The sequence below is a fragment of the Nyctereutes procyonoides genome, unplaced genomic scaffold (genome assembly GCF_905146905.1).
Source record: "Nyctereutes procyonoides isolate TBG_1078 unplaced genomic scaffold, NYPRO_anot_genome, whole genome shotgun sequence".
NCBI lineage: Eukaryota > Metazoa > Chordata > Mammalia > Carnivora > Canidae > Nyctereutes > Nyctereutes procyonoides.
In genome coordinates this window covers 20,928,141-20,943,534 of record NW_026575052.1, presented here as the reverse complement: position 1 = coordinate 20,943,534, position 15,394 = coordinate 20,928,141, and the positions used below count along the sequence as shown (strand labels likewise).

General features: G+C 48.4%; 1 protein-coding gene across 5 annotated transcripts in view; it reads right to left on the bottom strand.

The window, feature by feature from the left end:
• NOD2 (nucleotide binding oligomerization domain containing 2) overlaps nucleotides 1-12,006 on the bottom strand; it is a 36,772-nt gene extending 24,766 nt beyond the window's left edge. Inside the window, exons 1-2 of one of the 5 annotated variants that reach the window (XM_055332100.1) lie at nucleotides 11,939-12,006; nucleotides 5,644-6,110 (exon numbers count right to left, since the gene is read on the bottom strand). In XM_055332100.1, the coding sequence (XP_055188075.1) occupies nucleotides 5,644-6,102 (459 nt within the window). In that variant the 5' untranslated portion in view covers nucleotides 6,103-6,110; nucleotides 11,939-12,006. Of the gene's footprint in view, nucleotides 1-5,643; nucleotides 6,302-11,938 lie in introns of those variants that run through there. The other 4 variants (XM_055332105.1, XM_055332103.1, XM_055332102.1 and 1 more) reach the window with 4 other exon arrangements.
• Nucleotides 12,007-15,394: the final 3,388 nt, after the last annotated feature.

Sequence of the window (15,394 nt, the reverse complement as noted above, 5' to 3'; positions counted from 1 at the left end):
ACAAGTTTTACCTGAGGCTCTGAGTTCCAGTAAGTTTCAGAGAGTCTATTTCAGTCATGAGCAGCTAACTAAGGATGGTCATATGCCCAAAGAAAGCATCTATATGGAAAACTGAGGACAAATAAGTGAGGAAGGGGAAAGCAACTTGTAGGATAAAAAGGTTATGCAAGGTAGAAAATCTGCCCTCCACTTACAAACAAACAATACTGTATCATTGTGGTCCTTAAACAAGAAAAGAAATTGCATCCATAAAACAAGAACAGAATGCTATAATAAGAAACACTTAAAAACAGCTCTTGGTGGGACGCCTGGGTGGCTCAGTGGTTGAAAGTCTGACTTTGCTCGGGGTGTGATCCTAGGGTTCTAGAATCGAGTCCCACATTGGCTCCCCATAGAGGGCCTGATTCTCTCCCTGCCTGTGTCTCTGTCTCTCTCTGTGTCTCTCATGAATAAAAACATAAAATCTTTTCTAAAAATATCTATTAGAAATTAAAAGTGATAGCAAATATGAAAAATGCAAGGGTTTAAAGATTACGTTGAAGATGTTATAGATGAAGTAATGCAAAAAGACAACAGAGATAAAAAATGGACGAGAAAGAGAAGAAAATTAGGGAACCAGTCCAGGAGTCCTAAAATTCAAATAGTTGTTTCATAAAGAGAAAAAAGAGAAAAGAGAAAGAAATCACCAATAAAGTAATCAAAAATTTCCAGAACACAAGGGAATCTGATTTTTCAGATTGAAAGCACCCCTCAAGTACAATGGAAAAACATTAAAGCACATCACTGTGACATTTCAGAATGTTAGGGGGCCAGAAGAAAATTTCACAAGTTTCCAGAAAGAGTTATAAAAAGAGTTTTGGAATTCTAGCAATTCTTCCATGGAAGAGGGCTGTTAAGGGAGTAATCATCTCAAAATTCTGAAGGAAAATGATGACCAACCTAGAATTTTATACCCAGCCAAACAACTGATCAAATATGAGAAAACTTTTAGCTTAAAATTTTAGCTCCAACATACTCATTTTACAGTATGAGGGAGATATTATCTTCCAGAATAGAACAACAAATCAAGAAAAAGGAAGACATATTACTCAAGATAGAGGAAAACCAATGTAAGAGAACTATGAAGGGGGATCCCTGGGTGGCGCAGCAGTTTAGCGCCTGCCTTTGGCCCAGGGCGCAATCCTGGAGACCCGGGATCGAATCCCATGTCAGGCTCCCGGTGCACGGAGCCTGCTTCTCCCTCTGCCTGTGTCTCTGCCTCTCTCTCTCTCTCTCTCTCTCTCTCTCTCTGTGATGACTATCATAAATAAATAAAAATTTAAAAAAAAAAAGAGAACTATGAAGGGAGGGGCACCCGGTTGGCTCAGTTGGTTAAGCATCTGCCTTCGGCTCAGGTCTTGATCCCAGGCTCCTGGGATTAAGCCCAACATCAGGCTCTCTCCTTAGCAGGGAGCCTGTTTCTCCTTCTCCCTGCCACTCCTCCTGCTTGTTCTCTCTGTCAAATAAATAAAATCTTGTAAAAAAAAAAAAAGGACTATGAAGGGAAATCTCAGTATGTTTGCTCTATTATAAGAGGGCTGCCAGTCGAGGTGGATTGGAGCAAAGTGACTCAAGACTCAGACAGGGGCAAATATTTCCTAGATATCCAGGTAGACCTAGCTCTAATATTTATCTATATTTGGCTTGTCTGTACCACAGGTTAACATCATTCTTTCTCTCAATCCCTGTGGCCTAGGTCAGCTGAGGACACCCATTTCATCCTGCAGAAGTGTCTGACCTTGCCCTATTCCTGGGAGTTTGGAGAGCCTTTGATAAGCTTATAACTGAATATACAGAGCAGCCCATTTCCTCTGACTGTATTCCTGCTGGACATCCGGCCCCTGACTCATACTCACCGTACCAGATCCTCCAGCTATAGTGAATACTCTATTTCTCAGGACTCACTCAATAACCCTGCCCACTGATTTCCCAGCATGAGCCCTTATAAAGCCTCCAAAAGGTAGAGCCAAGACCAACTCCCTGAGGCCCTGTTCAGCTTCCCTGCTCCCCAGAGCCAGCATCCAAGAAAGATTGGTAAGACCACCCTTTCCTGCCACCATTATGCTTGTGCTTGCAAGAAGCTTTTCAAAACAAAACACATTGTTTGGGAAATTATTGCATAAGGTGTTAAAACTATGATGAGAAGCAAAGAAATGACTGAACACAAAGGTCAGGCTAGTGGTGGCAATGGAGAAAAGTACTAGTAACATTCTATGTGTTCGTGTGGGTGATGGGAACATGTTTATACCACAACATAGGAAATTTTGCATTTTTCTGCAGGCATGCTACATTTCCCAAGTTAAAGGTGTTAGAGGGAATATTAAAAGAGTCAAGCAATTCAGTCTGATACCTGGCCCTAACAACTTCAGCAGGGGCAGGAAACAGAAGGGCAGCTGGTTTTATTAGCCTTAGGTTTGCTAGCAACCCTTACACCACCTGTGAGAGTTCACCACATGAATCCCCACATTTCATGTCAGAAAGAGAAGATCATTCACTCTGGAGACAATCAGGCCTGGATTCAAACTCTAGCTGGGCCACCTCCCAGATGGGTGGTTTGTTCATTGTTAAGAAACAGGATAGCCAACACTACACCTTTAGAAGGTCGTGGTATGGCTTAGAGATAACTGTAAAGGGCTACAGGCAGTGCCTGACATGTGGCAGGCACTCACTCAGTAAATAGCAGCAGTGGGGATTTTAGGGATATAGTTCTTCAACTTGCATTTTGTTGCATTCCACAGCATTTTTAAATCCCCAATTTCCAATCCATGATAACCACCTCTTTATAGGAGATTACAAGGTCAGTTTATGAGAGCAAATAAAGCAGTTCCAGGTTGGGGGGGATATGTTAGTTGGACATACCACAAGGGCCACCCACACTAAATCAGAAATTCAGCCACTGAAGGAAAGCCATCAAGTTAGAGAACCACAGGATGCCAGAGAACCATACAATGCTTCAAAAAAGGCTCAGAGACAGCTGGATTCCAAAAACGTAAACCTCAGCCAGCCCAGTCCCTTTATAAACCCCTGCAACCTTCAGATCTACTGCCCACCACATGCTCTGCTCAGCCCCAGGCATTGGCACTTCTGCTGTCCACTGGACCTTTATTTTTTTTAAGATTTTATTTATTTATTCATGAGTGACACAGAGAGGCAGAGATACAAGCAGAGGGAGAAGCAGGCTCCCCGTGGGGAGCCCGATGTGGGACTTGATCCCAGGAACCCAGGATCATATCCTGAGCTGAAGGCAGATGCTCAACCACTGAGCCACCCAGGTGCCCCCCACCCAGCCCTTTCTTAAGATGGAGTCTTATCTCATGGAAATGCAGCTTTTCTTCTTTCCTAATATAAGCATTTAAGGTTACAAATTTTCCTCTATGTTCCCTACTCTAGTTGTATGCCATAAATTCTTATAAATCAGATTCTCATTACTGTTTGGTTCTGAATATTTTCTGATTTCCTTTATGATTTCTTCTTTGGCCTATGAGTTACTCTGTTTTCTTGTTTCATTAATCCAAATACCTCTTCTGTGCATGCCCTATCGCCCCTAGGCCCGAGGCTGCCTTCCCTAAACTGGTCACAGCATCCAGACCAGACCACACTGTTGAGCACTTGATCAAAGATGACAAGACACAATCCTTAACCTTCCCATATGGGCTGATTTGATCTCCACAACAGATCACAAAAGACATCAGGGTAGGAATAACAACTAGTATGTTTTCTGTAATCCCCACAGGGCCAGGCTCAAGGAGCTGGTACTCAGGGTAGAACTGTAAGCTTCCTGTGCACTAATGAGTAACAAAGGGGACCACATCACGTGTGCTCTATAAATACACAACCACCTCGAGTCAGCTTTAAAACAGCCTTGAGGACACACTAGCTTATTCTATCTGTCTCAAGGTAGACTCACCTAAACACCAAATACATTTTTTTTATTTATTTATGATAGTCACACAGAGAGAGAGAGAGGCAGAGACATAGGCAGAGGGAGAAGCAGGCTCCATGCACTGGGAGCCCGATGTGGGATTCAATCCCGGGTCTCCAGGATTGCGCCCTGGGCCAAAGGCAGGCGCCAAACTGCTGCGCCACCCAGGGATCCCACCAAATACATTTTTAATAGACAAATAAAAACTAGAAAGTCCCCCAGTCCAGCCCATCCTAACACTGCCATTTAATTCCAATTCATTCATTCACTCATTCATTCAATAACTGATGTGTTTCATTAACAAGTATTTATTATCTTAAAACAAAAAAAAACAAGTATTTATTGAGTGCCTATTTACTGAGCACAAGAAACTTTAAGAGCTTGGTACATGGTAGGTATCTCAATAGATTCTGACCTACGGGCACCTGGGTGGCTCAGTCGGTTAAGCATCTGCCTTCAGCTCGGGTCATGATCTCAGGGTCCTGGGATCAAACCCCACATCAGGCTCCCTGCTCAGCAGGGAGTCTGCTTCTCCCTCTCCCTCTGCCCCCTGTCCTGCTTCTGTTTACTCTCTCTCTCAAATAAATACTCTTTTAAAAACATGAAAATAAATAAATAGATTCTGACTGAATAAATGAATGAATAAATTAACAGTGAATGAGTCAAGGTACTGGGTCCAACAAGGCACTTTCATGCCATCAAACCACTTTTCTGGGCACCAGTTCTCCAATATATAAAGTGGGATGTCAGTGACTGTTTCATCTTATCACAAGAGCCCTGTGGATGGCTGTTTGGGGTAAAATGAATAAAGAGTTTCAAAACCACCCAACAGACACTTTCCTGGTCTCATGGAATGGCATTTTTAGAGGAAGTTATACCCCAACTCTGAAATGTCTATGAGCCAATGCAAGTTCTTATCAGAAATCCAAAACATAAATTTAAACATTAGTCCACGGTATACTAATTATTAATGATTAATAAATCAATGTTAAGTTATCTATTAAAAACAATGTAATAGGGCAGCCCTGGTGGCTCAGTGGTTTAGCGCCGCCTTCAGCCCAGGGTGTGATCCTGGAGACTTGGGATCGAGTCCTATGTCAGGCTCCCTGCATGGAGCCTGCTTCTCCCTCTGCCTCTCTCTCTCTCTCTCTCTCTCTCTCTCTCTCTCTCTCTCTGTGTGTGTGTGTGTTCTAATAAATAAATAAAATCTTTAAAAAAAGAAAAAATAATAAAAATAAAAACAATGTAATATTTATGGAATACAAATACAATTTAATTTGATCTGTTGAGCTGTTAATTTAAGACACCAAAAAGCATACAAATACAGAATATCATTGATAACACAACTGATGGTGGCCAATGGGAATGTGAATGAGTGGTTCCTCTGTGCTAGACACTGTTGTTTTACGTGAATCAACCCCCTGACTCCTGCCGAGAACCTTACTGATGTTTCACAGATGAGAAAAAGAGACAGGGGACATTAAGGAGGAAGATTTTCCATAGAGAAGCCCCAAAGTCACAGAGGGCAAGCCCTGAACAACTTGTATCTGCCAGTTATCTTGTTAGGGGGAATGCCATCACCTCTGTCTCCCCATGGGGCTGACTCCCCAAAAACAAACCAGTCTTGGTGACTAAGCACCTTTTTCCCGTGAATTCTGATTACCAAGACAGAAGTGCCTTACCCGCTGGGAGGATGTGAAGATGGGCAACCTGATTTCATCACGTTCGTACTGGCTGATGAAACCCTGCTCCCACGCCAGATTCAGCACATCCTCCACGTGGCTGTAGAGTCTCCTGACGATGGCTGGCCGGTGACTCTGCAGGTCACGGGCTGGGTGGGGCGAGTGGGGGTCGCAGCAGCTGGAAAGCTCTAGAGCCTGGCAGTCAGTCTGGGCCTCCCGGACAGCTGCGACCAGCTGTTCACAGCCCCAAGTGCCCTTATTCCAGACAGTGTCCAGGAGGCGCCTGGCCAAGTAGGAGAGGGGCTGCCCCAGGAGGCTGAGGCCCTCGTAGTCTTCCCAGGAGAGGACTTCCCAGGAAAGCAGCCAGTCCAGGATGCTCTCAAAGCCCTCCAGGGACCCTGAGACCAGGAGCCCCACCAGCTGGCTTCTCTGAGTTTGGAAAGCCTCCTGTGTGCACATTTCATAACCTGGGGAGGAGAGTGTGGTAAGTGCCGGACCCAGGGAGGACCCAGGGAGGTAGATGAGTGCAGTGCCCAGAGAAAGTGAAAGCAGGCAGGGGCAGTGGAGGGGGGTGAGTAACAAGTCAGCCCCACCCCAAGTCTGAAGAGGCCATGGATCTACTGGGACATTCCCCAGCCCAAGCTCCTCATTGTATGATGTTCAGACTGAGGCCCACAGAAGGCAAGAAATTGGCTCGGGGACAGCCCCGGTGGTGCAGCGGTTTAGCCCGGCCTGCAGCCCAGGCGTGATCCTGGGGACTCAGGATCGAGTCCTGCGTCAGGCTTCCTGCATGGAGCCTGCTTCTCCCTCTGCCTGTGTCTCTGACTCTCTCTGTGTCTCAATAAATAAATAAAATATTAGAAAGAAAGAGAAAGAAAGAAAGAAAGAAAAGAAAGAAAGAGAAGAAAGAAAGAAAGAAAGAAAGAAAGAAAGAAAGAAAGAAAGAAAGAAAGAATTGGCTCGAGGTCCCACAGAGAGTTTGAAGTGGCCAGGAATTCAATCAAGGCTCCTGGTTTCCACATCCGCACTTCATCCCTGGCTTACAAAGGCTTAGTAAGGCTTGAGCTGATAGTCGGGGCAGTGTTTCCCAAGGGATCTGGAAACTAACTCTCTTTGGGACCTCATGAGAGGGCTCCCCACTGCTGGTTAGATTCAGGCTGATGGCCATGTGCTTTCGTGTAACAGCTGAAGCATCTGCAACGTGCTGGCCCCATTCTAAGTGCTTCCACATGAGAATTCATTCAACTCTCCCAACCACTGTGAAATAGGTACTAGATCAGTCCCATTTTACAGATGAAGAAACCAAGGCACAGAGAGGCCAAGTGACTTGTACAAGGGTTCTCAGCCAGATGAGGTGGAGCCGGGGTTTGAGCCCAAGCATGCCCGTAATTCCCCCATATTTGGGTTCCCCCACAGGGGCCCCAAGCCCATGCCTGCTAGGGTAACCCCCTGCGACCCCCAAGGGCAGACCAGATCATTGCTATAAAGATGTCAACCCAGGTGAAGCAAAAATCAGAGTGCACCCTAAGTCATTTCAAAGCTCAAGGGAGCACAGACCCCAATTGTCACCACCTCCTTCCCAACAGCCCCCAGGCCCTCACTTCCCTCCCACTCCCTCACCACTATAGCTTACATGCTGTCACCTCTGTCATTGGCTTGCTCTAGGCTCAGCTTTCAGACTCTGGGCTCTGGGAGTTTGAGGGGAAGGGATTTCTGCAAGCTCGAAGCCCCAGGAGGGTCCCCAAGCAGGACAGAAAATCTCTCAGCAGAGTCCCTTCTGCAACTGTCACAGGACCCAGGGAGGTAAACAAGTGCAGTGCCCAGAGAAAGTGAAAGCAAAAAGGAAAAAAAAAAAAAAGAGGAACACCTCCGTCTTTTTATAAAATACGGACACACTGAAATACTCAAGGGAGCAGATGCCAAGGCGCTTGGAGATTTTGCATCTCTCCTATTTGCTGTTTATGTGTCTCTCCCCCTTCTTGGCCCAAGTAGAAGCCTGGGTCTTACTCATCCTGGCATCCCTAAGCTTGGCACAGGGCTGAGCCTCAGGGAGGCACGGTGGGAATGCTCATGAATCAAAAATCCACCGAGGAAAGGGAGGGGCTAGAACATTCTGTGCCTGCCCTCATATGCCAGCCAAAGGAAGTGAAAGGAGACATCTCCGACTCAGACTGCTGCCAGCACTCAGGATGTAAGCCTTGGGCTGGCCAGATGAGGAGACAAAGGCAAGGCAAGGTGGCCTGTATGTCAGGCAGCTTATGAGGGCATCCCCGATGCAGAGGCTGCTCTAAGGCAGTTCTCTCTGGCCAAGCAGGCCTCCACCCTGTGCCCACTGTCAGGCAGAGGAGTCAGGAGGGTAGATATGGGGAGGGGGAGAGGAGAGAACAGGTAGGAAAGCTCTGGACTTGGCCCTGGCATGGCTCTTGGCTCTAGAAACCCCAGCCCCCCTGCCACCCTCATCCAGGACCTGGGGAAAAGAGCCACCAGCCCCTCCCTCTGGGAACAGCCCAGATATGAGGTGGGCTCTCTCCCTCTGACCCAAAGCCTGGAGGGCATGTGTGTGGCCGAAATTAGCATGAGACTACACAACACCTACACCTCTCACCCAGAGGATGCCTGAGGATGGACCGCTGCCTCCTCTCTAGGGAGAACCCAGACCACCCTCTCCCCCTGCAAAGATCATTAGGCTGGAGTGGGGGAGGCACAGCCAAGTCACCTTGGGCAGGCCTTGAGCAGGAAGGCAAAGGCGGAGAGGCACGGGACTGGCAGGTCTAGGTTTGCCCACAGGCTCCACCTTCCGGGGAAGTCCCCAAAGGATGGTCTGGAAGCCAGAGTTGGCCAAGCTACTGTGCAGAACTAGGAAATTTTCATCAGTTCTCGTGCAAAGCCTGGTGCATCACCATGACCTGCACCGAGAGACGCCCTGGACCTGAGACATGCCCTCAGCTGTGCTCACCCACAAGGGGCCGCGCTGTAGGGAGGAGCCCTTCCCAAACACACCAAGTCTAGAGTAGCCGACACATGCTCGAGCCACACACACCCAACAAGTGACATCAAGGATCTTTGAAGCCTTAAGGGTTGGTGCTCTGTCCCCCCACCAGCAGCTGGAAAGTCCCAGCTCTTCCCCTGGCCTCCTTCCAGAAACCTCAGAGCAGGAAAAATCCTCAAGGACAAAGTTGGTCTGACCCCTGTCTCTGAGCTGGCATTATCCTTTCTTAGTCTAAACACCCAGGGGGAGAACCTGGCCTCGCTGCGGTCTTCAAACAAACAGCTTGGGAAGTCCTTCATCATGTCTAACTTAAGTTTCTCCTGCTATAGCTTCAATTGGGAATGAGAGAAAACAGATGACCAATCATCCCCTATTTCATAAATGTTGTCACTAAAATCCTGCTTCCTGCCCCCTTATCACCTGTTCAGATCTCCCCTCTTCAGATTGACTAAATCAGTCCATATCCACTGTCTTTTCTTCTCTACTTGAGTTACAACTTTGGAGTCCACACAGCCTTCTCTCCTTGAGGAAGGTGAAGCCTATGCCAAGAATGAAGCATGAAACAGAGTCAAGTGGAAGGGGGCAACCCACATGGGCCCTCCCTTACTCCAGAGCTCAGGCACTGGATCCATCCCTGTGACTCTTCCATTCCCCCTCCTTCCCTGAGCTTCTCTCTGGGAGACCGTTTCCCACCAGCACACAGATTGGACTGTCTCCATCAGGAGAGCAGAGCCCTCTCTTCCTCTGGTGGCTCCAACTCCAATTCTCTGACTGCCTTCATGGCAGGACTCCTCAATTCCTCCCTGCCATCCCCTCCAGGCGTGTCCCCCTGGGGGGTCCCCCATACTGCTCTTATCTCAGCTGGGTTCTCAGCCCAGGACTAGCTGGGTCTGCCAAAAACTTCTCTCAGAACAGCTCCCCCCCCCCTTGAACCACTCCCCTCACTGCCGTAGGGGGCACCCCAACTCTGATTCCTCCGCCCATCCCAGGGGCTGCTCCTTCTGTCTCCTTGGCTGGTTCCTGATGCTGGGAGCCACAGAGCTCCCGGGTTGGGTCTCTCTCCTCCATACCACCCTCTCCCCTAAGGGAGTCTACCTGCTCTTACGGCTCTAAATGCCAGCCCCAAATTTTACTTCCTGCTCCAACCCTCCCCACTAAACTTTCCCAACTGCTTACTAGGCATCTTCCTGTGGACACCTAATGGGCAGCTCAAATATAACAAGCATAAACAAGCAGTCCAGATCTTCCCCCTAACAGCTCCCATTTCAGGAGAGGCCAGCTCCAAACTTTCGGAGTCTCAGGCCAAAAACCTTCAAGTCATCCCTGACTCCACCTCTCATATCCAAATCCTCCCAACCCTACCTTCAAATTACACCCCAAATCGGAAAATCCGATATTTTCCCACGGCCTCTATGCCATGGGTGCAAGCTCCCAGGGTCCCTCCTCAGAATGACAACAGTGACCCCATCTCTGCCCCCCCCCCCCCGCCACCTTCTGCCCTGACCTCCCTACAATGTGGCTTAGGTCAGCTAACTCCTGAGCCAGAGCAGGTGACTCCTCTCTTCAAACTCCTCAGTGGCTCTCACTGCACTCAGAGTACAAAGCCAAGTCCTCACAGCCACCTTCAAGGCCCCATGCAATGGATCCCCACCTTCCCACCACTTACCTCTCTGCACTCATCTCCTACTAACCCCCCATGGGCTCCTCACCCACCCTGCTCCAGCTACACAGAGCTACTCCTTGTTCCCAGAACAAGCTGGACCTGCTCCCACCAGGCATGCCCCTGCCTGAGGGCCTTTGTACATGCTCTGTGCTCTTCCCTCTAGGGATGCACTGTCCTTCCCCTCAGATACTCACATAACTTACTTTTCACCTCCTCCAAGGCTTTGTTCAGTTGTCACCACCTCCAAGAGGCCCTCCCTGACTATGCTATATAAAACTGCAATACCCAACCCCAGCCCTCACCCTCCTTTCCTGCTTTGTTCTTCTCCACAGAATTTCTCACTGCCTGAGAGATCATGTGTATACTTTAAATTTGATTGCTGTCCTATTCCTGCCTAGCATATGAACTCCATTAAGGCAGGAAGTTTTGTCTAATTATTTATTACTATAGCCTGATGTCTCTCACCTAGTGTATCTATAAAGATCATTTGAATGAATAAAAGAATAAATTTACTCTGCATGGCTCCAGAAGGCAGAACAGAGCAGTGGAACAGAGCAGTGGAAATCTGCAAGCTGCTGATTTTAGCTAAATGTGACGAGCTGCAGGACAATGAACAGGTACCCCGTAAGTCACCATCACTGAGCATATACATGCAGCAGAGGGATCCTGCACCAGGTGGGAGGTGGGTGGACTGGATAGGGTCCCCTCCAGCCTCAGATCCCTGATGGGCAAAGGGGATCTGAGCAACGAACAAACTTAGAGGCAGAGAGATTGGGACAGGAGAACAGAGGCAATGGGAGTGTCACTCTGGTCTTCACCAAGGGGACAGGGGACATGGAGACAAGAGCAGCCCAGAGGGAGACTGATGCCACACAAGGGAGAAGCAAGAGCAGACATACAGCCAGGAGTCTGCCCGTGGGAGAGGAAAATTCGGGGAGGCTCTTTAGTTTTCTAGAAAGCAAATAGGACCAGATGGCTGCTCCTCAACAGGAGGACCAAAGGAGAGGGAAGAAGGCACAGCGGATGCGCGGCTGGGCAGGCCCTGGTGTTGGCCAGTGTGGGAAGGGACGGGGATGAGCAGGGGTCTCCATACCCACCAAGGGAGGGAAGGACGCAGGAGGCTCCCCTAAGACTTAACAGGGTTAGAGATCATCCACGCACTCTCTCGCCTATTCCCCCCTATTTGCAGGCATGATGAAGACGGGGAAACTGAGGCCCAGAGAGAGGAGGAGCCTCGACTGAGTGCAGCCTCCTCTAAGAACTGAATTCTCATTCCCAGGCCAGCCCCGTGCCTCAGGACTTCTCATCCTTCAGGCTCTCCCTCCAAACCCGTCGGGATCACCTCTCTCCAAACCTCAAAGACCGGGGTGCAGAGGGCAGGAAGTTCTGCTCACACCCCTAAATCTCCTCTGTAGCCCCTGCCCGCGGGAGGAGGGGGTCCGCTACCTCGCGGCCCCCCCCTTTCCTACTACCTTCTATTTAGACCCCGGGACTCCCAAAGGGAAAACCAGGGGGTCCCCTCCCCCAAGCCCGGCGCCCGGGACGGCTCCAAAGCCAAGTGTCTGGGACTGGGGGGGGGGGGCAGCTCCCCTCGGCGCCTAGGCCCTCCCCGGCCCCCGTGCTGGGTACAGGAGGGCACTCACCGCACAGTCAATTGCGCCCCAATTCCTCCGCTCGGTCTGGCCCCAAATATCCCGGCTCCGACTCCCACTCAGAATCCGCTCAGACCCCGCCCCTCCTGTCCGGGCGCCCCGCCCCCGAGCTCTGCCCACCCACCCTGCCCAGCGGGCCACACCCCTCCGGCCCGGGCGCCCCGCCCCCGCGCTCTGCGCGCCCACGCACCCCGCCCGGCGGGCTCAGCCCCGCCCCCGCACTGCGCCCACCCACCCTGCCCAGCGGGCCACACTGCTCCGGTCCGGGCGCCCTACCCCCGCGCTCTGCCCACCCAGTGGGCCCCAAACCCTCGGCCCGGGCGCCCCGCGCTGTGCCCACCCCCACCCCCGCCTGGCGGGCCCCGCCCCTCCGGCCCGGGCGCCCCGCCCCTGCGCAGCGGGCCTCACGCCCCGGGTCAGGGCGCCCGACCCTCGCCCGCACCCGGGCAGCCAATGAGCCTGGTTAGGACGCGCAGGAACAGGCCTGGGAGGCCCGCTAATGGGGCCTGGGCCAAATGTGTCCCACTTTTAATGAGCCACCTTTCTAGTGGAGGGAAGCAGAGAGTCTCTCAGGGCAAGACCCCCGCTGGAGACACACACGCCCCAGACATCCTGTGGGAGGAAAAGCTAAGAAAGCTGTGGGAGCAGGTATTAACCCTGGGCCCTTTGACAGCAGTAAGTCCATAGTCATCTAAGGCCTTAATACTGTGAAGTCCCAGAACAGTGTTTTCCAGAGTGTGATGAGTTTCATATTTGGTGAGAGTGGACAGGGCGTTTAAAGTTCCTCTTTTTTTTCCTTTTTCTTGCAAGCCTTCTGCTTAAGTTGAAGCAAGCCCTCTCTGTGTGGAACTAATGGGCCTTGAGCCTCTCTCTAACACTGCCGGGTCTACTTGGCTCTGCCGCAGTGTCTAACTAGAATCTAACAGCACTGTTTTGTTTCCATTAAGCTAAATTTATTTTATTTTATGGTTTCCAATTCTCCTGAGCAAGTGACACCGGTTTTCCACTGAAGGTATTAATAGAAATGTTCCTTCTAAAACACTGGTATTTGGAAATTTTTTCATGTAAAGGAAAATAACTGATATTTTTACATGATGCTTATTATGTGCCGGGTTTTACCTACATTTGCCCAATTAGTCTCAGCTACAGGGCATTGGCTATCATTATTTAAAATTTATAGATGAAACTGAGGCACAGAAAAAGTTATCTATCTAGTGATAGCAGAGCCAGGATTTGCCCTCAGGCATCCGGCACCAAGGTTCTGGCTCTCACCACTACCCCCCTTGCCTCCAGGTAAATACCTGCACAGATGGTGCACAGTAGCCTAGGTTGGGGAATGCTGAGTTAAAAGAACTGTATCCACCCCGGGGAGATCATTCCAGGTGGTGCACAGATCTATCTACAGGACTGTTCACCACTATCTTATCTGTAAGAGTGAAAAGCTGGGAGCCTAATGCCAGCTAATAGCAGATTACTTAGGAACATTGCCAGAGTAACTAAACCTGGAAGTGAACTGACTCATCTTCTCTTACACCCTATATCCAACCTGGGAGCACATTTTCCAGCTTGACCTTCAATACAGATCCAGAATGCAGTCACTTCTTACTATATCCACCATGACCACCTGGGTGCAAATCACCATCATCTCTCACCTGGGTTATGGCAAGAGTTTCCAGGCATTTTCCATGATTCCAGCTATAGTCTTTCTTCAACACAGCAGCTGCAGTGGATCTGTTTAAAAAAAAAAAAAAAAGTGAGATTGTATTACTCCTCCTCTGCTGAAACCTGTCTGATGAGACCCATCTCAAAGTAAAAGCCCAGTGGAGGTCCTTACAGTTGTTTGCACTGAGAGCCCTAATTGAACTACCCCCTCATTCATTCTGCTCCAGCCACACTTGTCTCCTGGCTGTTCCTGGAACATGTCAGGCCTGCTGCCACTGCCAGGCCTTCTTGTTTGCTGTCCCTTCTGCCTGGAATGCTTTTCTTCTAGAAGTCTACATAGCTCCCTTCTTCACCTCTTTCAGGCCTTTGCTTAAATGTAACTTTCTCAGTGAGGCCTTCCCTGCCAGTCTTATGCACAGTGGCAACCCCTCCCCCCACATCCTTTTCCCTGCTTTATTTTGTATTTTTCTCCAGCACACTTATCTGTATACAACCTATGGAATATATTTCCTTATTTATTGTCTTTGCTATTAGTCTCTCACCCAAAAGAATATAAACTGCAAGGTAACAGAAACCTTTCTGTCTTGGTTCCTGTCTTCTCCCAGGGTCTAGAATAGGACCTGGCATGCAGTAAATATCTGTTAAGTGAATGTAGCAAAAATAATGCTATATTCTAATAACCAAGGAAAGTGATTGAGCTACTGTAGACCACAAGAGCTGCAGCCTCATAAACATCATGTTGGGTGAAAGGATCTAGATGCAGAAGTATTATACTGTCGAATATCATTTATATAAAGTTCAAAAGCAGGAAAAACTAAGTTACAGTGATAGGAGCCAGGACAGAGGTTACAACTAAGGAAGAGGTTGGAGGTAGTGACCAGGAAAGGGGACAAAGGGGATTTCTGCGGTGCTAGTAAATGTTCTATTTTTTTTATCTGAGTGGCAGTTACATGAATGTGACTACCTTGTGAAAACTGATCAAGCTAAACACTTATGACATTTGCATTTTCCTTTACGCTTGTTATATTTCAATAGAAATGTATTTTTAAAGGATGCTACAGAGGTATGCTTTTCAGCATGGCAAGACACCATAATATATGGCTAAATTTTAAAAGTAAGTTGCTTTTCCACAAGAATGCCAAGACAGGTTAAGGGAGGAAAGTAGTCTTTTCAACAAATAGTGCTGGGAAAATTGGACAGCCACATGCATGAGAATGAATTTGGTCCCCCACCTCATCTATACAAAAATTAATTCAAAGTGGATCAAAGACCTAAATGTAAGAGCTAAAATAAAAAAAACTCTTGAAAGTAAGTGTAGGTGTGGATCTTTATGACCTGTTATGTCTCAGGACAACCACAGCAGTGCCTCCCTGATGCATTCTGTCTGTAGCCCCAATTTTAAAATCCCACAGTATTGGGGTGTCTAGCTGGCTCAGTCAGAGGAGCATGTGACTCTTGATCTCCTGGTGGTGAGTTCTAGCCCCATGTTGAGTGTAGACATTACATAAGTAAGTAAATAAACAAACAAACTTTAAAATCCCACAGTATTAACCTTCAAGGATTTTTTAAAATAATTTTTATGACAATATTAGGTTCAAGTGCACAATATACTGATACAGTGTTTGTATGTATATTGTGAATGATCACTGCGATAAATCTAGTCATGAAAAATGGCCAAAGATTTGTTTTTCTTGTGATGAGAACTTTTAAGATATACTCTTTTAACAACTTTCCAATATATAATACAGTATTATTAACAGAAGTCACCATGCTGTGCTTTATATC